The sequence below is a fragment of the Oryctolagus cuniculus genome, chromosome 3 (genome assembly GCF_051225735.1).
Source record: "Oryctolagus cuniculus isolate XC-2025 breed Fujian yellow rabbit chromosome 3, ASM5122573v1, whole genome shotgun sequence".
Lineage (NCBI taxonomy): Eukaryota > Metazoa > Chordata > Mammalia > Lagomorpha > Leporidae > Oryctolagus > Oryctolagus cuniculus.
The window spans coordinates 2,548,612-2,571,740 of NC_142869.1; the positions used below are offsets into that span (position 1 = coordinate 2,548,612).

Genomic DNA, 23,129 nt, shown 5'->3' on the forward strand with positions numbered 1-23,129 from the left:
CCCCCTCTCCCGGGGGTCCGCAGCCACAGGGCTCACCACTGCCCTGGGCTGGCGGCTACACAGGCTGCTCTGAGCGCCTGGGCTGCTCCCAAGGCAAGACTCTGCTGGGCGGCACTGGAGCTGGGGGAGGTGGAAGCCAGGTGGCCGGTGTCCCGGCCCCTCCCAATGCGTAAGAGGAAAGCTGCACAGCCGGGCCAGCAGGGCACAGGGCCGACCCAGGTTCAGAGCAGTCACAGCCCCCAGCTCAAGGCCACGGCTGCAGCCTGCACCTGCCAGGGAGGGGCTGTGGGCTCAGATGAAGGGCTGCAAACCCCCAGGAGCCCGGGGCAGGTCCTGTATCCTCCAGAGCTGTCTGCGACCTTGTCCTGACCTTGTCCCGACCTTGTCTCCCTGGAGCCCTCCCCTTCCTTGCCCTCGGCCCCCCACCCCCATCCCCTTCTCTCTCTGGGCCCAGGCACATCCTGTGGGGGACACCAGGACTTGCAGACCTACTGTGTGCCCCACGCTGAGCTGGAAACCCAGGCACAGGTCCCTGCAGGAAGGACCCCGGGGCTGGGAGGTGCGGACCCCGCTACCTGCCCTGGAGCCGCCAGGATGCCCCCAGCACCCCCACACTGAAGCGGAAATAAAACCTAGGATGGGACCTCAGACCAGCGAGCTCTGATCCCTGCCCAGGAAGGCAGAGGAGCCCGGGCCCGGTGGGGGAGAACCCCCAGGCCCAGTGTGGGGTGCCTGGGACCCAGAGGCGGAGGGAGGCAGCAGTGAGTCCCGAGGGGTGGGAGGGAGGGTCTCGGGCCCGAAGGCTGCATGGGGCAGGAGCTGGCCACGGCTGCCCTCAATGGCTGCCATGACAGCCTGGCCCCGAAGCTTGGAGCCCTGGACAGGCAGGGCCTTGGGGGAAGGTGGGGAGGACGGCCCTGGCCTGATCGTGGTGACCAGGGGAACCAGCAGGGCTGTCCCTGCAGCTGGGCCTCTGGGCACTGGACGTGCTTTCAGCTGCCCCCAAGACCCCTGTCCCGGCCAGGCACAGCCCGATCGGAGCAGGGCGCCCCCTCCTGCTGCCTCACGGCCCCATGCTCAGCTTGACCTGGGTCACGGGGGCGGGGCCTCCTCCCCTGGCACCCTCCTTTGCTTCAGTGCAATCAGGCTGGACCCTGGGAAGAGCCCCGCCCACACCTCCCAGCCCCGCCCACCGGGCCCCGCCCACACGCAGGACTCACTCGATGGTCTTTCCCCAGTCGCACCACATGGTCTTGCCGACGGCCTCCATGTCCACCTTGAACGGGGCGAGGCAGTGCTCCTGCAAGAGGGCGCCGTAGTCTGTGTCCTGGCAGGCGGTGACCACGAACAGGTGATGGGCTGCAAGAAAGCCGGGCACGGTCACCTGCTGGCCTCACCCCCAGGTGGCCTCCCCGGGCTCCAACCCACAGCCCCCTCACGCTCCACAGGAAGGCTCTCTGGGGGCGCCCGGGAGACGTGTCCACGGTCCTGGTCCACTTTTGCCTGCACTGGGCACCTCACGTCCTGGGAAGATGTCCCCCGAGGTCACGCGTGGCCTTGCTGGTGACGGCCGCCGCATGGGCCCCGGTTTCATCCTCACGTCCACCCGCGACGTGGTCCTCCTGACACCTCCACTTCACAGACGTGGAAACCACGGTGTGAGGACGTCCAGGGACCCACCAGGCCTTGCCACCCCCAGGCCCTGGCGCTGACCCACTGAGAACAGGACCATTCCTGCCCAGGCAGGGGCTGCACGAGCGTTCTGGAGAGGGTCCCGGGTCCACCCCGTGCAAGCCGGCACCTGGCCACACTCCCTGCTCAGCCTGGGAGGTCCTGAGGGTCTGGACATTGCTGGTTGGAACCCAGGCTGCCCACCTGCAGCAGGAACCGTGCCCCTGGCTCTGGTGGGCGCACGGAGAGCTTTGCCCTGGGCACCCACCACCCTCTTCCTCCTCGTCTGGGGCTGCTAGGGGCAGGGACTGCCCGTTCCTGGTTGAGGGCGGGGCTGCTGGTCCATCCACCACCCCCTCTGTCTCCTCGGGCTTTTCTGGGCATCTCCCGCCCCGCCCCACCCTTCTAAACTCCTGGGAGGGGCTTGGAGGAAGGGGCCAGGAGAGGGCTCAGTGCAGGCTGCCGACCTCTTCCCAGCTGCACCTGCCCCTGGGGTAGAGCGCCCCCCTCCTGTCTCTCGAGGAGCGCCCAGGGGGCCATTCATGCCACACCCCTGCAGTCACACAAGTCTCCCAGAGTGTGTGCCCAGGGACCAGGTGGGCCAGCTGCAAAGTGGGTCCCAAGCAGGGGCTACTTCCTAAGTGTGCCCACCTGCTGGGTGGGGCAGGCATCTGGCGGGGTGGCTCAGATGCTGTTTGGGACACCCAGATACCTAGCAGAGGTCCTGGCTCTGCTTCCTGCAAATGCACCCCTGGGAGGCACCGCAGGGCAGCCCAAGCACCACCCTCCACCGACACGGGAGACCCGGGCCAAGCTCCAGGCTCCTGGCTTCAGCCTGGCCCAGTCGCGGTTGCTGCAGCGTCTGGGGAGTGAACCAGCAGAGAGGAGAGTTCTGTCCACGTGTCTCTCCCTTTCAGGATATTTTTTTTTGACAGGCAGAGTGGACAGTGAGAGAGAGAGACAGAGAGAAAGGTCTTCCTTTTGCCATTAGTTCACCCCCCAGTGGCTGCCACGGCCGGCGTGCTGCGGCAGGCGCACGGCCCCGATCCGAAGCCAGGATCCAGGTGCTTCTCCTGGTCTCCCATGGGGTGCAGGGCCCAAGCACTTGGGCCATCCTCCACTGCACTCCCGGGCCACAGCAGAGAGCTGGCCTGGAAGAGGGGCAACCAGGACAGAATCCGGCGCCCCGACTGGGACTAGAACCCGGTGTGCCGGCGCCACAGGAGGAGGATTAGCTTAGTGAGCTGCGGCGCCGGCTTCAGGATATTTTTACAAACGAAGGCCGGCCTGCTGTGGACAGGGGGAGGGCCAGGGGCTCCCAGGAGCTCTGGAAGGCTCAGGCACGGCCTGAACCTCCCGTCCCCGCCCTGCACTGCCCCTCGTTAACACTTGCCCCAGCCCAGCCTGCACCCAGGTGGCCACCACGGCCTCCCCCAGTGGCCTCTGCAGGAAGCCTTCCTCGCCCCCTGCGCCCCAGCCCGCTTTCTGGCGCCCCAGGTCGGGTGGCTGGAACGTTCTCTTTCCTCAGAACCATCGCCCACTCCTTCCTGACTCGGCGTCCGCCATCCCCGGCACCCAGCTCTGCAGGCCGGCATCTGGCAGAGGAGCCCACAAGTGCATGAGATGCTGTGGGAACGCCCCCTCCCATGAGCCTCCCACCCCACGATAAGGTGTCCCTCCCCCGACTGGGGCGACAGAGGACAGGCGCTGTGCCCCGCGCGGCTGGGAGCTTGGCAGCCAGCTCCGGCTCCCGCGGTCTGCGCAGCTTCCTGGCCTGGGCTGGCAGGGCTGGCTCTGGGCTGCCGCCCTTCGCTGCCTCCCGAGGGGCAGGACCTGCCATGCCCGGCCCTGTCTGTCTCTGCAGCCGTGAGGGCGACGCAGGTCCCCGTTTTGGGCACAGGAGCCCAGCAGGGCGCCAGGCAGCTTCGCAGCTGGAAAGAATGGCCCCAAGTTTCCTTACTGGCCACTGGGGGCCGAGCGGGGGCCCTGGCCCCAAGTTTCCTTACTGGCCACTGGGGGCCGAGCGGGGCCCTGGCTCTGTGTGACCGCCAATGCCACGGCCCTCAGCTCCTGTCTGTAGCGAGGCGGCACAGAGCTGCAAGGGAAGACAACACAGGGCTGGAGCCTCCCGGCCCATGACCCGGCGACCCCTGGGGGCCTGTGTGCCCTGGGGAAGCGGCTCCCCCACCCCCCGCACCACCACCACCAGCAGCCAGGGCTGGGGGGGTGGGCAGAGTCAGGGGCTCCCCGCCTCGGGTCAAGGGTTGGCTCTTCCAAGGAGAGGGCCGCCCTCGGCCTGGGCCTGTCGCCTGGCAGGAAGGGACCCTCGGGCTGCTGCCTACCTCATGCTGCCATAGCAGAGCCCACTGGGGTCCCCTCCCAGCCAGGGCCAGGGCCTGCAGGCAGTGGGGTCTCCCACCCCCTGGAGCAGCGGCTTCTGTCCCGGCCAGGGCGGCTGCAAGGCCTGTGGGACACGGGCCGGCCCAGGACGCTCGGCCAGGGACCAGCAGGGGACACGGGGAGGGAAGGGGCACAACCCCTTTAGTGTGCTCTGTTAGTCACACTTCAAAGGAGCTGTTATTTAAATACATATATATAAACATTTAAAAATACATACACCCGGAAAATGGAATCTCTTTTGGAATTAAAGAAACCATCGGGGGCCGGCGCTGTGGCGCGGCGGGTTAAAGCCCTGGCCTGAAGCGCCGGCATCCCATATGGTCACTGGTTCTGGTCCCGGCTGCTCCACTCTGATCCAGCTCTCTGCTGTGCCCTGGGAAGGCGGTGGAGGACGGCCCGAGTCCTTCGACCCCTGCACCCACGAGGGAGACCCGGAGGAGGCTCCTGGCTCCTGGCTTCGGATCGGCGCAGCTCTGGCCATTGCGGCCATCTGGGGAGTGAACCAGCGGATGGAAGACCTCTCTCTCTGTCTCTCCCTCTCTCTCCAACTCTGTCATTCAAATAAATAAAGTAATAATAATAATAAAAAAGAAACCATCGAATTCCTCGACACAAATCAAGCAAATGGGAAGGGGCGGTGCAGGGGGCGCTCTGAGGGGGTGGGGCCGGCACCCCGGCCTGGCCCGCCGATTTCCGAAAGCCGCCTCTTCCCGGCCAGCCCTTCTCCTGACCCACGGCGGGAATCCCTTCCTGCCCACGCAGCTGCCCGGGACTGCGCTGGCTGAGCCGCCAGGGAGCCACCCCGCCCCCACCCACCCTGGCGTGGTTTCGGTACCCGTGTCTCGGCCCACAGCACGCCCCGTCTGGAAGCGAACATGCCCCTTTTGGAAGACAGCATGGGCAGAGACGGCCGCCCTCACTTCCAGAAGACGTGCTGCACCCCCTTGCAGCAGGACAGCCCCGGCCGGGAAGGGGGTGACCACAGCTCAGGTGGCCAGGCCCTGGCAGGCCCTTCGCACACACCAGCCTACTCATTGCTTGCAAATAACTGCAACGCAGGGGTCCTCCATGTACACACGGCAGTGGAGCCCAGAGGAGTGAGCTCACCTGCCCAGAGCCACACAGCCCCCGAGCGGTGCTCGTCACAGAACACATGGGAGACCCCAGAGACCCCAAGAGCGGCCCCCAAAGCCTGCGGATGATCGAGGGCCACGCGGCTCCGAGCTTCCCTTCCGTGGATGCGAGTGCCCAGGGCCGGAGGCAGGCGGGGGAGGATCCCGGGGCTCCCTCCCGTGCCTCCCGTGCAGGGCGCCTGCAGCACCCACGGCCCGCCCTTGGTGAGGCTTCTGCCAGCCCACCATGCGGGTGAGCTCCGGCGTGGCTGCCTGGTCCATCCTGGGCATCCGAGAGCCCACGTGAGTGCCCAGTGACTGCCGGGTGTTTCCCAGGACGGTGGCCCCGACGCCACCCCACTGCCACGCTTCCCTCCATGTCGAATCCCTGGCACCTGGCGACAGACCCCAGTGCACACAGGAAACCCCCATCTGCCTCCCCTCCTCCCCAGCCCGGTCCTGCCCGCATCTGCCACTCACCTGAGCTCCGCCCACTGCCACGCCCACCATTCACCTCTCAGGTGACAAACCAAACGCGGTGCCCTAACAAGAGGCCAGCCAGGAAGAGGGAAACGCAGACCTCCAGGACCAAGAGCAAAGAGAGTGCTAGACACAGAAATACGGCGCCAGAATCCACCACAGCACGCGGAGCGCTGGCTGGGCCGCACCCACGATCCGCCACGAAGTCACCACGTGGCTGCCACCCCGGAATCCACAGACCAGTGCCAACCTGGTCACAAAACCAAGTCCCTCGGGACCTCCGAACTCGGCAAGGCTGAGAAGGAGGAAGCGCCACACCACCCACACAGCCCCACCCCCATGGCCACACACCTCCACACCTGCACAACTGCACACCTGCACACCTGCACATGTCCACACCACCACACACCACCACACACCACCACACCTCCACACCTCCACACACCACACACCAGCACACACTACCACACCTGCACACCTGCACACCACCACACCACCACACCTCCACACCTCCACACCTCCACACTACCACACACCTCCACACACCGCCACAGCTCCACACCTCCACACCTCCACACCGCCACACCTCCACACCTGCACACCTGCACACCTGCACACCTGCACACCGCCACGGCCCCACCCTCAGCATGGGATCGTAGTGCAGTGATGCTGATGAAACGGAGAGCTCGCAGGGAGACACGGAACACCCAGGGGGACCCGGAGCCGGGAAAGACGCGCAAAGGTTGTCAGTCACTTCACTGCCACAAGGGGCCTCAGCCCGAGGGCTTCCTGGGCGGAAGTGAAGACCCTGAGATCCCCCAGCCCTGAGCTCCCACCCGGGCTGTCGGCACACGTGGGGAAGGGATCAGCGCCACTCGCCCCTCGGGGAAGAAAGCTCAGCTCTGGGAATAAAGCCACAGGTGCGTCCCAGCAATCTTGTTAAGGGACAGGGTGGGCGGGGGCAGTGCGCAAGCAACTGTCAGTGGACGGATGGACGGATGGATGGACGGGCAGGCTGCCAGGGCCCCACGGAACGCCACCGCCCCACACACCACTGCTCCGCCCGGCTCAGTCTCGCCTTGGCCAATGGCCGCCAGGCACAGGCGGGAACATGAGTGCGCTGTGGTCAGCGATCCCCCCACCCGGGAAGGAGATGCAGTCTCCATCTCTCTCCCAACCTCCGAAACAAACAGAACACAGGAGAAAGATGGGGAGGTTCAGACGAGGCAGCTGCCGTCACGCCCCACAGCCGTGAGTCGCCCTCCAGCAGCACAAACAGCACGTGCGGGGGCCGGTGCTGGGGTGTAGCCGGCTGGGTCTCTGCCTGCGACACGGGCAGCCCGTATGGGCGCCAGTTCAAGACGTGGCTGCTCCACTTCTGATCCAGCTCCCTGCTAATGCACCTGGGAAAGAAGCAGGGGGCGACCCAAGTGCTTGGGCCCCTGCACCCCCGTGGGAGGCCCCGGGGAAGCTCCTGGCTTTGGATTGGCCCAGCCCCGGCTGTTGTGGCCATCCGGGGAGTGAACCAGCGGAAGGAAGACCTCTCTGCCTCTCCCCCTCTCTCTGTGACTCTTTCGAATAAATGAAAAACAAATCTTTAAAAAGAATAAAATTGGAAACCTGACAGTCAGAGCATGTTTAAAAACCAGCCAGCAAGTGTCAGAGTGTGGAGAGGGTGGCGGGGTCCCAGCTGGCAAGCCCGGGCAGAGGCTCAGCTACAAAGCAAGAAACGAGCCCTCGGGGAGGCACAGCTCGGGGACACAGCAGTCACGCCCCAGGCGTACGGGCGGGGCCTCGCGGGTAAGACACTCGCATCCCGAATCGGGGCGCCGGGTTCCAGTCCTGGCTCGGCTTCCCGCCAGCTCCCTCCCGACGCACGCTCTGAGGGGCAGCAGCAGACGGGGACCCAGGCTGAGTCCCTGGCTCCCAGCTTCCACCCGGTTCCGTTCCAGCTGCCACGGGCAGTTGGGGAATGAACCAGTGGATGCGAGTTCTCTTCCTCTGCCTCTCAGATAGGTCAAGAAACAACAAAGTGGGTCAGCGCTGTGGCATAGCGGGTAAAGCCGCCGCCTGTGGTGTCGGCAACCATACGGGCACCGGTTTGAGTCCCGGCTGCTCCACTTCTGATCCAGCTCCCTGCTGTGGCCTGGGAAAGCAGTGGAAGATGCCCAAGTGCTTGGGCCCTTGCACCCGCGTGGGAGACCCAGAAACAGCTCCTGGCTCCCGGCTCCGGATAGGCACAGTTCCAGCCGTTGTGGCCACTTGGGGAGTGAACCAGCGGATGGAAGACCTCTCTCTCTCTCTCTCTCTCTCTCTCTCTCTCTCTCTCTCTCTCGGCCTCTGCTCTGTAACTCTGCCTTTCAAATAAATAAATAAATAACTCTTTAAAAAAAAAAAAAGCGAGTGGGAGTTTATAGTCTAGCAACAACCAGGTAGAAAGTAAACCAGAGGAACATCCCCTGTGCTGCAGCAGCGCCAAAACACAAGCCTCCTGGACCCTGACCGAGGAGCCCGCAGGCAAAATGAAAGGACGGCGGAGGGACCGGGATGCGGCCCGGGAGGGGGTGGAGGGACAGACCCGGTCTGCACAGTTCCTCCATGGCCAGTTAATGAATTCAGTGCGACTGTCACGGAAGTGCCAGACAATGACCGCAGCTGGCGCAAACGGCTGCGTGATCTGGACCTCCCACTTGGGTGGCAGCTTTCCGGGCTGCGTGTGCGGCAGGAAGCTGGACTCAGAGCAGAGCTGGGATTCGAACTCAGACACTCCCACACGGAATGCAGGAATCTGCAGCGGCATCTGGACCGCTGTGCCACTGCCCACCGGAGCAGGTCTGCCCGCTGTGCCCACTGCCCACCTGGAGCAGGTCTGCCCGCTGTGCCCACTGCCCACCCGGAGCAGGTCTGCCCGCTGTGCCCACTGCCCGCCTGGAGCAGGTCTGCCCGCTGTGCCCACTGCCCACCCGGAGCAGGTCTGCCCACTGTGCCCACTGCCCAGTGCCCACCCGGAGCAGGTCTGCCCGCTGTGCCCACTGCCCACCTGGAGCAGGTCTGACCACTGTGTCCACTGCACACCCGGAGCAGGTCTGCCCGCTGTGCCCACTGCCTGCCTGGAGCAGGTCTGACCACTGTGCCCACTGACCACCCGGAGCAGGTCTGACCCACTGTGTCCACTGCCCACCTGGAGCAGGTCTGCCCGCTGTGCCCACTGCCCACCCGGAGCAGGTCTGCCCGCTGTGCCCACTGACCACCCGGAGCAGGTCTGACTGCTGTGCCCACCCCCTGCCCGGAGCAGGTCTGACCACTGTGCCCACTGCCCACCCGGAGCAGGTCTGACCGCTGTACCCACTGCCCACCTGGAGCAGGTCTGACCACTGTGCCCACTCTGCAGCAGGTCTGACCGCTGTGTCCACTCTGCAGCAGGTCTGACCGCTGTATCTACTCTGCAGTGGGTCTGACCGCTGTGTCCACTGCCCACCTGGAGCAGGTCTGACCATGGTTGGGCCAGCGTCCATGGTTCCCCGGAGCAGGCTTTCCTCAGTGGGGCACCGTGGACTGGCTCTGACGTGGCTGCTGTCCTGCGCTGGTCATGACACGTGTGAGCCACGGGTGTGGCGTGTCAGGAAGAGGCCAGGAGCCGCGGATCAGCACTCTACGCTCTGCCACGCTCCCTCCCACGCAGAGGGCTGCTGTGGTCTGGGTCATCACGCCAAAGGCCCACGCGTTCAGGGACTGGTCGTAGGCCTCAGGCCAGTTGTCAATGGTTAATGGACGACCATTGGTGGTTAAAGACTAAGAGTGGAGGCTGCCCTCGCCGGTCCCTGCTCAGCTTCTCTGCACCACGTGGGGGCACAGGGCACAGGGCCGGTGCCCCCGCTCTCCTGGTCTCCCCCTGCACTGGCTCTCCTGGTCTCTGCATGCCCTTGCTCTCCAGGTCTCCCCCTGCCCCGGCTCTCCTGGTCTCCCCCTGCCCCCGGCCCTCCTGGTCTCCCCCTGCCCCGGCTCTCCTGTCTCCCCCTGCACGAGCTCTCCTGGTCTCCCCCTGCCTGGCTCTGTCTGGTCTCCCCTGCCCTGGCTCTGCCTGGTCTCCCCCTGCCCTCTCACGGCCCTTCCTCTGCAGGGCCTCCCTGAGCTTTCTGGAGAGCGTCCCCCCCCCCCTCCGCAGGTCCCCACTGCCCCCGCGCCTGCCCTTGCCGGGGCTCCAAGCCTTGCATGCCTGCACCGGGTGGACAGGAGGCCCTAAAGCCTGGGTTCCCGGGATTGGAGACGCGCCCCCCATGGGCTCCCTGTAGGGGCGGCTCCATCAGCGTTGCTGGGTCAGGAACGGCGGCCCCCTGGGGCTCAGACCTCAGGCCCGGTGGAGAAGAGACCACTTCCCTGGAGTCCCAGCAGAGAAGTGTTCAGTGCGGCCACTGCAGGGAGGGCCGACCACCAGCACGCGCTGGGCCCAGCACCAGCCCTATGTGGCCCTGGCCGGCATCTGCCCGAAACCGGTGCATTCCCTCCGGGGAAGGGAGTCAGCAGGCCCGGCCAACCATCTGCTCACAGCCAGGATTCCACCCAGAGCGCTGGCTCCTGGTGTCACCGGTGCCACTGACCGTGCACACGGGGGACTGGGGCGCGCCCCCAGGTCCAGGCTCACAACACGCATGCTGGTTGGCGTGAGCCACGGAAGAAGACAAACCTCTGGGAGTTTCTCCCTGCAGCTGCACACACAGGGGCAAACAAACCTGACTGGCAAATGAGAAAGCGCCAGGGTCGGACGCCAGGGTCGCGACCGCGTCGGGACGCAGAGCAGCCGGACACGGGAGGCGTCGCGTACCGCCTCTCCTGGGTGTCCCGGAACTTCCAGCTCTCCTCATGGTCGCACGATCGTGTGTTTCAATGTCCCAACCGTTCCAAAAACCCACAAACACACAAACCCCGGCCCCCGCCCGAGGGTCCGGGAGGCTCCGCACGCGAGGCCGGGATGGAGTGACCCCAGCCCGCCTGGAATGGCTTCAGGGTGGTCACACACAGTCTTCCCCACACACGAGCCCATCAGCCTTCCAGGAACACACGCGTGTACAGGACTCTCAGAGCACGGAGGGGCCCGGCACAGAGGACACGCAGAAGGGCAGCAGACTGGACAGGAACAGCTTGGCTATAAAATCCTTAAGGCTGGGGACCAACACGGCCCATGCCGGGTCGCCATCCCAGGCAGCCAAGGTCACCTCCAAGGACATGTGGCCGTGCTATGGCACCGGAGGGTGACAGCGTGCGTGTGCAGCCGCGTTCCAAGTGCATCTGTTCACGGGTGACCTCACAAAGCTCCGTGTGTTCTTCTGAGACGTGACACTGGCCAGGCCACTCAGGACGTGACGATGACGGCTCTGGCCTGGCAGGAGAGCGCAACCGCTCTCTGGTCACCAGGGAAAGTCTGTGTGATCCCAACACAGGGCTTTCTTTGTACCAGCCATAGAGGGCACCGCCTCCGGACACCAGCAAAGGACATTTACGCGTTTAAGTAAAAACCACACAACTCATTCTCTGCCTTGCTAACAGAGCTACGCTGGCTTCCGAGGGCACTAAAACGGCCGACTCCACGTCTAGGCCGACGGAGGACGGGATCACTACAAGATCTCCTTCTCCTGTGACTTCGGCAGAAGCGCTCAAGTGCCAAGGCCGGCGTTGAGATGGCCACACGGAAGCCGGGGCAGGCTTTGGTTACGGCCGGCGGCTCCTCCTGGCCTGGGCAGCCTCTCCTGCCCCCAGGGGCTCAGCTAGAGCAGGGCGGGCAGGCCCCCTCCTCCCACGCCAGGCTCCAGCGGCACAGCAGGCGCCCACAGCAACATCACAGCTCTGGGGAGGGAGCCCTGGACGGAGTAGCCGGTGCCGTCCAGTCCGTAAGAGGAACACACGGAAGGGGACACATCCACCAGCTCGAACAGCTGGGAGCTCTGCATGTGTGCATCAGGACACCCGGCGGAGGGAAGACGATCCCTCGCCCCATCCCCGCAGGTTCCCGCAGCCTCTCCAAGCCCGGCCACCCCACCGCACCGGGGGTCTCCGCCCGAGTCAGGGAGCGAACACCAAGTCGTGGCTCTGCCTCCAGAGGACAGGCGGCTGGCCTGGCTTCAGCGGGGACACCGCTTAGCAAATCAGAAACAGCGGCATGTGACAGTCAGATGACCGGTTTTTACTAATTTCCAAACAGCCGTGGCCCTCACTCAGTCTGCAAGGTGCTCACACCCGAGCCCCAGGGAGCCTGCGCGGAGGGTGGGGGTGGGGAGCAGGGGCGCTCCCCAGCGTGCGGGGCCAAGTGGCAGCTGCCCTTCAGCCTCCTCCACCCCACCCCCACCCCCGCCGGGAGGGCGCAGACCCCTGCCCAGCCGCCTGCCCCGCCCGTCTCCTTGCCCCGCACCCCGGGACGGCCCGGCTTGGGGGACCTCCGCCGCGGGCCCCGCGTGGCGAGGCGGCGGCCGGCGTTCGCGAGCCTGAGCCGGCGTGCGACCCCCTCCTCCGCCCTCGACGCGGGGGAGCCGGGCCGGCCCGCGACCCCGGCCCCTACTCACCCAAAAGCAGCCAGAGGCCGCGCTGCGGGAGGCCACGCAGGTCCGGGGCCATGGCGCGCAGCGAGCCGAGCCGAGTCCGCCCGCGGCGCGCCCCGCCGAGTCCTGAGCCCGCCGCGGCGCCCGCCCCGGGAAGACGCCGCCGGGGGCGGGAGCGCGGGGCGGGAGCGGCGGCCGCGCGGCCCGACTCGGGGTGGGTGCCGGAGCGGGCAGCACCTGCCGGGTGGAAGTCGCCCAGAACCAGGAAAACGCTGCCGCCTTCCGGAAAAGTTCGCCAAATTAACAATCGGGAAACCTGGGTGGCGGGGCGGGGGGCAGTGCGCTTCCAGAACCCTCCGGGCACCTCGCCGCCCTCCCCTCGCAGGGTCTGGTCACTCTTGCCCGCAGTCAGGCGCTCCCTGCCCCTCCAGGTGCGGGCACGGGGCGCCCGGGGGCAGCAGCAGCCTTGGCGCTGGCCGAGCCCCGCGCACAAGAAGCCGGAGCTGCGGGGTGCGGAGCGGCGCGCCCTCGCTGAGGCCCTGGGCCCTAGGGAACAGGGAGCGCTCTTCAAGGGGCTGGGGGCGGCCGGGGTTGCACCTGCCGCTGAGGGTGACGCAGGGACCAGGGCCTCCAGGAGAGAGGTAACGCCTCGCTTGGGGGTGGCCGGCGCGAGCGTGAACCCACCCGGGTGGCGGTCACCCGCGCAGCCCTTTGCAAGCAGGGCTGAGAGGCGGGCAGTGCGGGAGACCTCAACCCCGCATTCACCGCTGGCTTAGCGGTGGCTCCTTCCCCAACACCCTGTGAAAGCGAGTTAGCGTTCCTTCGCGGCCACTGGTTAATGTCACAGCTTCCAGTGCAATGCCCGCCGTCTCCGTGGGTCAGCCGGCGCGGGGCAGGGGATGGCTGACCGACCCCGCTCCTCCGCCGAGGGGCTGCTGCCACCTGCCGGGCGCTCAGAGCAGCGCACAGCGAGGCGGCCCTCGGTCCCCTCTGAGCCCAGGTTGGCAGGGCGGGCACTCCCTGGGGGTGGGCACGCCTGCGTGTGCCCGGGGGCCCCAAGTCTCCTGGGGGCGACGGTGGTGGAGGGCACCCGTTCCCGACCTGAGCAGCCCCTCCGCCTGAGCCCTGGGGCACATCCCACCAGGTAGGCCCACATCCTCAGCTGGTGCATCCAGTGGGGGACTGCTGTGCCGCAGGGACCGTCCAGCACGGGGGCACTGCCCTCCGCCGTGGAGTAAGGACACAAAGGCACGTTCGCGACAAGCTGCACCCCCTGGTCTTGAGGACTGGGGGGGGGGGAATCCCTGAAGAGACCACAGGCTACAGCACAGGCCTGGGGTCCAGAGACCACGCCATGGCCAGAGGGCGTGAACACGGCCCGTGTGGCCCGAGGACAGGTCCACCTGAGTTACGCTAGGTGATGTGAGTGGAGGCGACCTCGTCCTGGCTCAGACCCCGTCCACACCCAGCTGCCCCTCCCCTGGGCCCCGTCTGCTCGCCCTGCGGCTGCACCTGGATTCCTCCCAGGAACTTCTCCAAGGGTAACTGCAGGAGGCGTGGGGGCCCCTGGACAGGCACGGGCTCCTCACAGGGCCAGGCTCCCTTGTCAGGTTCACGCTGGAGCCTGGAAGCTCACGCTCTCTGGAGAATGCTGAGGTGACCCAGAGCCCTGCGCCACTTCCTGTCCTTTCACGTCTGTGCCCGGCCCGGGACGAGGTAGCCAGTACTACCGAGGGTCTGCGCTGCTCCGAGGGGCAAGGCGGAGCAGACTGTTTACCCCGAGTTGAAGACCCCACCCGGTGAGACTCTGTTCAATTTGTGTGTTATTTCTGGTTGGCAGCTGGAAGCATGGGGATCCATTCCTCCGGGGGCCCCCACCTACAGCGCATCAGGGCCAACAGTGGCTCCGCTGTAGAACGGCCCAGTGCTGGCTGTGCACGTGGTAGCTACACAGTGTTCACCGTACACGTGGCTACACACACAGTGCTGACTGTGCACGTGGTGGCTACACACACAGTGCTGACTGTGCACGTGGTGGCTACACACACAGTGCTGACTGTGCACATGGTGGCTACACACACAGTGCTGACTGTGCACATGGTGGCTACACACACACGTGGTGGCTACACACAGTGTCTCACTGTGCACGTGGTGGCTACACACACAGTGCTGACTGTGCACGTGGTGGCTACACACAGCCCAGCGTCTCACTGTGCGCATGGTAGCTACACACAGCGTCTCACTGTGCACATGGTAGCTACACACACAGTGTCTCACTGTGCACGTGGTGGCTACACACACAGGTCTCACTGTGCACATGGTGGCTACACACACACAGTGCTGACTGTGCACGTGGTAGCTACACACACAGTGCTCACCGTGCACGTGGTGGCTACACACACACAGTACTGACTGTGCACATGGTGGCTACACACAGTGCTGACTGTGCACGTGGTGGCTACACACACACAGTGCTGACTGTGCACATGGTGGCTACACACACACAGTGCTGACTGTGCACGTGGTGGCTACACACACGGTGCTGACTGTGCACATGGTGGCTACACACACACAGTGCTCACTGGGCACGTGGTGCCTACACACACACGGTGCTGACTGTGCACATGGTGGCTACACACACACAGTGCTCACCGTACACGTGGTGGCTACACACAGTAGATAGGTCGACACTACTGAAATTCACAGTAGACGCAAGACAGCCGCGGCTTCTAGCCCCGATGAAGTGATAGGGACTGGATCTACCTTCCTGCCCAAAGTAAACTGGACGAAATGAATGAAGTTACAGCTGTGGTACTGGAGGGCAGGGGTGCGGGCAGGCGAGTCCTCGGACTGCTCAACTTCTTGCCGTCTGCACTGGGGGAGGGGGTGGGGGGACCCAGGCTGGGGAGCAGGGCGGCAAGCCGAGCGCAGGAGAGAGGTGTTGGAGAAGAACTGGGGGTCCCCAGTCCCAGCACAAGGACACTACCCAAGCAGGGGAGGGTCCCAGTCCCCACAGCCCACAGCAGAAACATGACATCAGAATAATCAGAAGGAGACTGACCTAGTAGGTTTTTTTTTTAAAGGTTTACTTATTTACTTGAAAGATTTACAGAGAGAAGGAGAGGCAGAGAGACAGAGAGAGAGAGAGAGAGAGAGAGAGAGAGAGAGAGAGAGAGAGATTCTTCCTTCTGCAGGTTCACTCCCCAGTTGATCGTAACGGCCGGAACTGTGCCAATCCAAAGCCAGGAGCCAGGGGCTTCTTCCAGGTCTCCCACGCGGGTGCAGGGGCCCAAGGACTCGGGCCATCTTCTATGGCTTTCCCAGGCCACAGCAGAGAGCTGGATTGGAAGTGGAGCAGCCAGGACTCGAACCAGCGCCCACATGGGATGGTGGCACTGCAGGCGGCGGCTTTACCTGCTACGCCACAGCGCAGGCCCCAAGCAGTTTGGAAAAAGCCTAAAGTCTACCCTGGTGTTGCCTTAAAAAAGGAAGGTAGATCCAGTCCCTATCACTTCATCGGGGCCAGAAGCTGCGGCTGTCTTGCGTCTACTGTGAATTTCAGTAGTGTCGAATTAAAGAATTACAGGAGCAAATGTTTTCCAAGTAGCTACTGCACCCGGGACAGGCACCGGAGACCGAGACAGCGTCCAGGGGCCTCGCGTGGCGCAGGTGGAGTCCAGCAGGAAGGGGTGGGATCCGTGCAGAGCCGCCGTCCGCGGCATCTACACACCACGACCTCGAGGGTGACGATGACGAAGGAGCCGGCACTCGGCTGCGGTCAGCAGCACCGAAGCCTTGCCAGCAGCCAGAGCAGACGCGGTTTGCACAGAACACAGAGCGGGCGACAAGGTTCCCACGGAAGACACCTCACCAGGAAGCCAGGGCCTTCTTCCGGCAGGGAAGGGAAGAGCATCAAGCATTCCGTAGCAAAGGCGGAGCGTGCGGATGGGGGGCTGTGCTGTTGTCCTGTAAAGCCAGGACTCTCAGGGGCTGCAGTTGAGTCGCTGCTGATGACCATCAGTGATTCCGAGCACGACAGCTTTCCGAGCAGTGACAACTCGGCGGGAGCAGCTCAGAAGTCAGCTCTTAGGTGGACTGGAACCAAACAGCCACGTTCCGGGGCCCTCAGCTTCATCACACAACCATTTCCGAACTCCTCCAAGAGAGTACTGCTCTTAAACCAAAATAAGGGGCTGGCGCTGTGGCATAGCCGGTAAAGCCAACACCTGCAGTGCCAGCATCCCATGTGGGCGCCAGTTCAAGTCCCGGCTGCTCCACTTCCCATCCAGCTCTCTGCTGTGGCCTGGGAGAGCAGTGGAAGATGCCCAAGTCCTTGGGCCCTGCACCCACATGGGAGACCCAGAAGAGGCTCTTGGCTCCTGGCTTTGGATTGGCCCAGCTCTGGCCATTGCGGCCATCTGGGGAGTGAACCTGCGGATGGAAGACCTCTCTCTCTTTCTCTGTCTCTCTCTGTCTCTGCCTCGTCTTCTCTGTAACTCTGCCTTTCAAATAAATAAATAAATAAATCTTAAAAAAAAATATCAGGACTTGAAAGTAGCTGAGGAGATCAGTTGCTCATTCCCCAAAATGACCTTCCGCAAATGAGAAAAACAATAAGAAGTAGAAAGTAGGTTCTCCAGGAAATTCTAAGAGGAAAAAAATCGCCAGTCCCCGCCCCCCCCTCAGCCAGCAGCAGCTTGGTGTGAGCTGGGGCAGACGGAGAAAGCTGGGAGACAGCAAAGGGAGGCTGCTGAAGAGGCCAGAGGGGGCGGTGGACGATAACCAGGAAGGTTAGAGCTTAACCGTGACAAGGGTCAAGACGAGGTCATGCAGAGCCCTGCAGGGGACCGGGAGGCGCACCCCACGCCCTGGAGGCTCGGCTGCAGATGCTAAGGGAGCCACACCGAGACAGACCAAGCAGAAGGGTCCTGATGTAAGGAGCCTGGAAAATGACATTTGAACGTGCACCGCAAGGCTCGTCAGAAAGAACTGCTGGCAAGCCTCTGCCCCGCTACTGCATGTCGCCCCCAGGGCACTGGTCTAACCACTCCGGGGTGACTTCCCACGAAAGGCAGGGTGAATGAGGAAGTAAATACCTTAGAGGCCGCGAGCTGGATTTCTCACGGCAGAAATAAGGGGTAGGAGCTCCCAGTATCAGCGTGACACCGACAGACACCTCACGCCAGGGACCAGCTTCAAACGCAGAAACAAAACAGGCAACGAAATAGCGACAGCACTGTACTCTCAGCCCCGAGGAAAATGCGGCCGTGAGTTCACAGCGCTGGACCTGAGTGAGTGGAGAAGGGCAGCTTCCCCTCCCAGGAACACCGACCTTAAAAGGGGAAGAAAAAGGCAAAGTCGTCACTAAACAGGCAGCACAGGAATTATTTTTCCAGGAAGGATCCGCCAATGGAAGCTAAAGCCAGTGAGCACAACTTTTAGGAGATACTTGTACCCCGTGAGCGCCCTCAATTCCAGAGGAAAAACAGCGACTTTCCACTGCATAAACCTGACAGAAACCACCCGAACCAAACGGTAGGGACCCGCGTCACCTGGAAAGACCGACCACCTGTCCCCAGATGGGAGCGAGGGTGTAGGACGCTGCTGTAAACGCACAGCCTCAAACTAACTGGGGAAGCAGCAGGAAGACCCGTCAATAAAACCCATCACCACGGAAACGTCAAGGTCACAGAACTCCAGACAACACAGAGGGGCTGTGGGGGGGGTGGGGGGTGGGGGGTGGGGGCAACACCAGGGAGTGGGGCCTGGACAGGAGGGGCTGTCAGAGGGAGGGGGAGGGTAACACCAGGGAGTGGAGGCCTGGATGGGAGGGGCTGTCAGAGAGGGAGGGGGAGGGCAACGCCAGGGAGTGGGGCCTGGACAGGAGGGGCTCAGAGGGAGGGGGAGGCAACGCCAGGGAGTGGGGGCCTGGACAGGAGGGGCTGTCAGAGGGAGGGGGAGGGCAACGCCAGGGAGTGGGGCCTGGACGGGAGGGGCTGTCAGAGGGAGGGGGAGGCAACGCCAGGGAGTGGGGCCTGGACCGGGCTAACAGGGCTGCAGCTGTTTCTTCCCTGGTCTGTGTCATTTTGCTGCGGTTACGCAAGTTCACGGGAGAGGAAGCAGATGAAGGCCGCGCATGAACCCTCTAAGATTTCTGCAGCTGCTCTGTACGTCTACAACAGCTAACACAGCTGTGTACTCAACACATGACACTGCCCGTGTCCTTTCTCAGCGAGCGTGTAGTCACCCCAGATCCTCAGTATTCGGGATGGGATTCTCACGGTGCTGACGGCCAGATCGCGCTGTGAACACGTGCGTGTTTCTGCACTGTGTGTCTGGAGGGAGAGCTGTCTACACTTATACACAGACACAGAACGTCCATACAACAGAGTCTCGTACTGTCAGATTTAGACAATACGCCTGCGACCCATTCAGCTTCTTCCTGGACAATCCGCTCCCTCCTGCTCCCTGGGCCCCTCTGCCTTGGGGACACCCACAGAGCAGGAATGCAGCTGGAGGCCGCCTGGTGAGAGTCCTCCCCGTGGCTCTGCTCTTTGGCACTTTATTTTTTTTTAAGATTTTATTTATTTGAAAGAGAGTTAGAGAGAGAGAGAGAGAGAGAGAGAGAGAGAGAGGTCTTCCATCTGCTGGCTCACTCCCCAGATGGCTACAATGACCAGAGCTGCACCGATCCAAAGCCAGGAGCTCCCTCTGGGTCTCCCATGCGGGTACAGGGGCCCAAGGACTTGGGCCATCTTCTACTGCTTTCCCAGGTCACAGCAGAGAGCTGGATCAGAAGTGGAGCAGCCGGGACTTGAACTGGCGCCCACATGGGATGCTGGCACTGCAGGTGGTGGCTTTACCTGCTACACCACAGTGTAGGCCCCAAGTAGTCTGGAAAAAACCTAAAGTCTATTCTGGTGTTGCCTTAAAAATACTTAAAGAATTACAGGAGCAAACACTCTCCAAGTAACTACTGCACCCGGGACAGGCACCAGAGACTCATGGGACAGTGTCCAGGGGCCTCGCGTGGCGCAGGTGGAGTCCAGGAGGAAGGTGTGGGATCCGTGCAGAACCGTCGTATGCGACACAGCGCCAGCCCCTCTGCGACACTTATAAGGGCACTTTTTTCTTCTAGAACTGTTAACTCTAAAATTACGTAAACGGCACAGACCTGGCCAGACCGCGTGGTCGTCTTCGCCCTCACTCGCAGACAGAACGAGGCCAAACTGGAAGAAAGCGGAAGCCTCTTGATCCAGCCATGCCTGAACTCATTTCTGGAGTTTCCAATCACCTACTTAATTTTCATTTTCCTGTACTCTGGTTACTTGTGAGTGATGCGTCCGTCATTTATAATCAGACACCCTCTAACGTACTGATACGGGCTGCCCTGCTCTTGGGAACTCTGAGGCAGGTTTGACATTCACAGAAGGGGAACAAAACCTCCGCAGGATGAAGTACCCCAGAGCCCTGCCACGGAGGCAGGTCAAGCGGGCCCTGAGCGAGCACACAGGCAGTGCCAGACCACACGGGCAGTGCCAAACACTGCGGTGGGAAACGCTGGCTGCTATCCCTGTCAGGGAACACACTCCTCTGTCTCCATTCTACAGACAAGAAACTGAGGCAAAGGAGAATTGTGTCACTTGTCCAACGTGACAAAACTGGAACAGGGACTTGAACGCAGACAGCCCTTCCGGGCCCGCCTTCCTGGAGAGCAGGTGTGGATGGGGAACCGCAGCGCGGGCTCTCAGCCTCCCAGCTGCGGGAGCAAACGCCACCCACAGAGTCAGAGCCGTCACACGAGCCACACAGATGCTCTCCGATGGGTCTGGGTTCTGTGGGGACACCAGCACTGGGAGTTCAGGGAACCACAGTTCATACAGAATTCCCCCACCAGGAGTCCAATTCCAGCAAAGCTGCACCGTGTGCGGTCCAGGGCAGTTTCCTGGAGAGCGCGTTAGTTTTCTATTACTGGTGTGACACATCGCACACCATGACACACACATGAGCTTGGTGGCTCAGAGAGCACACGGTGACGCCTGGAGGCCAGAGTCAGACACAGGGGCCCATGGTGCAGTGAACCACCACTGCCTACACCAGTGCCCAGCACTCAGAGTGCTGGTTTGAGTCCTGACTGCTCTGCTTCCTGCTAGTGTGCCTGGGGAGGCAGCAGCAGATGGCCCAGGTGCCCACAGGTATGTGGGAGACCAGGGCGGAGTCTGCAGTGCCAGGCTTCTGGCTTCAGCCTGGCCCAGCCCCAGCCGGTGCAGCCATTTGTGAACCAGTGGAGGTAGGCAGATTTCTCTCTCTGTAACTCTGCCTTTTAAAGTAAATAAATAAATCCTTTTAAAAAAGAATTTTTTAAAAGGTGTTGTGGTGGTGGTGGAGCCCCCAGCTGGGCCACTGGCATCCCAGCTCCCTGCTGGCGCCATCCGGGGGTGAACCCTCCATCTGGGGCAAATGGAGGGTTTCTCTGTCTCTCCCTAACTCTTTCAAATAAATCAATCTTTTTTTTTTTTTTTTTTTTAAGAATTTACATGTTACATTAAGCTTCTCAGTCACACGTATTATCTTCCTTGACCAGAACTAAGACTGGCACCAGAGTCGAACTGCAGTTTTCAGACCTGCTTTTTGATGACAGTCTTAGCGTAGTCACGAGAGTTCCAGGAATGTCCCCGTGGAATTTTCTGCCTGTTCTAGCTGGCGCAGCTAAGTGCGCTTTGCTATCCTGATACTACAGTACGAACAAAAAGCAATTTTGGACAACAGTGTAAGTACACAAGTGTCTGAAATTCTGTTAGGATATTCGGAAACTTGGACAATTTGATCAGTCTTTAAATTGCGCAACTATATAGTTATCTAATATTGAACCATTTTAGGGAATATGATAACAATCAATTTTTTCCACTGGAGAGTCTGAAATACAAATAATGACACTAGTTCCTAAATTTAACTTGGGAAGTTTAATAATGGCTGTCAACTTAATGTTCACAGGTGACAGCCCTTCAATTCATAAAAGCTGCCTGAGGCTCTGGTTTTGGAACGTCTATTTAAACAAGTAATTTCAAAAGATGTTTCCTATATTTTCCCCAAATCAAATGCAGTCATGTTCTCTCTCCACATTCTAAACGGAAACAGTACTTCACCGTTCCCTTTAGAAACAAATGACCAGTGTATTCCTACTGATACACTGGAAATAATGCATATTCTATGTTGCTGTTGTCTGAGGGACTGTAGCCCTTAAATATCAATAACCAGAGTGGGAGCCCCCCCCCCCATGTCCCACACTGGCGTGCCGGGGCGGGGGTGTGTGTGACTCCCAGCTGGCTCCCGACTGACTCCAGTCTGATGGCTCAAGTAACTGAGTTCCTGCCACCGGGTGGAGGTGCAGGCTCTCAGCTCCGGCTCCTGCCGGGCTGTCAGGGGCACCTGGGGCGTTAGCCCGGGGGGGGGGGGGGGGGGGGCTTGCTAGCCCTGCCTGTGTGCGTCTCTCTCCGCTAATACATAACAATTAAGAATATTTAAATGACCTTGTAATTTAACATACAGGGAAAAACTTTATAATTTAGGATTCCACTAATGTAACGTATGGTCCTAACCGATGATTTTTCAAGTTTTATTTAACAGGGTCCTTACTAATTAATTTTCTACATTTTGGAATACAATTCCTGGTAAATGCTTGGAGGGATCTGGTAATAATGGTAGATAAACTAGCACATGAAACAAACCTTACCACAGAACACAGTAGGTTGATTTGCACTTGGAAAATGCCATTAAAAAGGCAAAAAGTATTAAATTTACAGTGATACTATATCAACTGTCTTTATTAAATATAAACAACGAATACAAATGTTAACAGGATCATTTTTAATCAACTGACACCAACTAAGAATGGAAGCTCTGAGCACCGTGAACACCTGGAGATAATGTTTAACTTGAATGTTAATCTTACCTAACAGAACAACCTTATCAAAAACAAAACAAGCGACACGGTGGCCACCTAAAGTACTTTACCAAGCACACACGGGGTCATGCTTCTTGGAGAAGACAAAATATATCTGAATATTTTATACTGAAGTCATCAACTTGCATTAAATGTATCACAGCAGCAGTTTACTTACTGCGGAAGCTTAAAATAGTCAGTTCCAGAATGCTGCTTCTCTGTGGATTCAGTCTATCTACCATGTTACGGTGCGATGTGAGGATTCTGCAAACTAGAACTGAGATACGACCTTCAGGTGAATCACATTTTTTAATGTACGAAGATCACTTAACACTAAACGACAAACTGAATCAATACTTTCAAAAACACTAACTTAACAAAGGTTGTTAAAGTGGACATGACCATTTTTTCTGACCTAAAATATGGAGTTTCAAGTGACTAATAAGTATTTATAAACCTATTAAAATTGTACTTTAACTTTACATACAGAAGACCTTAATATGACAGGCAACGCCGCCAGATTTTCAGGCAGGATATCTGAAGAGCTCAGTCCACTCACAGAGGTTCGATCACAGCACCTCCCTGTTGGCACAGCTTCCTCCTGAAGCCGTGGAACACTGTCTGGAGGAGGGCCAGCGCTCTCCAAGGAGACCCTGAGGGGTCAAAGAGAATGGAGAAATCAGTCATAAAGTACGTTGATTACACCAAAAATCCAATACTGCAAAAGGTGTCGGTATACGCTACTACTACCCAACCATTTTCATGAAACTCACTTATGTACATGGACATCATACTGGTCACTGGTTAATCGTAACACTACACACTACTACTGGACTAGTGAACAGGCCACCAGACACCACGTATATAGACATTCTCCAGGTTTTGCTGTAACAGGAAAAATCAGAATTGCGTGGTGGTAGAAACGTTCCTCTTCGGTATTCACCTGCCTCATCTACTGTCCTCGTTTAGATACACCCCTCCCCTGTTACTTTC

General features: G+C 60.8%; 2 protein-coding genes across 10 annotated transcripts in view; both read right to left on the reverse strand.

The window, feature by feature from the left end:
• The window catches only part of RAMP1 (receptor activity modifying protein 1), a 39,829-nt gene extending 26,736 nt beyond the window's left edge, over window positions 1–13,093 (reverse strand). Inside the window, exons 1-2 of one of the 2 annotated variants that reach the window (XM_089328834.1) lie at window positions 12,878–13,093; window positions 1,221–1,359 (exon numbers count right to left, since the gene is read on the reverse strand). In XM_089328834.1, the coding sequence (XP_089184960.1) occupies window positions 1,221–1,270 (50 nt within the window). In that variant the 5' untranslated portion in view covers window positions 1,271–1,359; window positions 12,878–13,093. Of the gene's footprint in view, window positions 1–1,220; window positions 1,360–12,217 lie in introns of both variants that reach the window. The other variant, XM_051838257.3, reaches the window with a different exon arrangement.
• Window positions 13,094–21,806: 8,713 nt separating this feature from the next.
• The window catches only part of RBM44 (RNA binding motif protein 44), a 42,831-nt gene continuing 41,508 nt past the window's right edge, over window positions 21,807–23,129 (reverse strand). For 5 of the 8 annotated variants that reach the window (XM_089328840.1, XM_089328839.1, XM_089328835.1 and 2 more), the window contains one exon: window positions 21,807–22,789. The gene's annotated coding sequence lies outside the window, so the exon portion shown is untranslated. The remainder of the gene's footprint in view (window positions 22,790–23,129) is intronic. The other 3 variants (XM_089328837.1, XM_089328838.1, XM_051838258.3) reach the window with 2 other exon arrangements.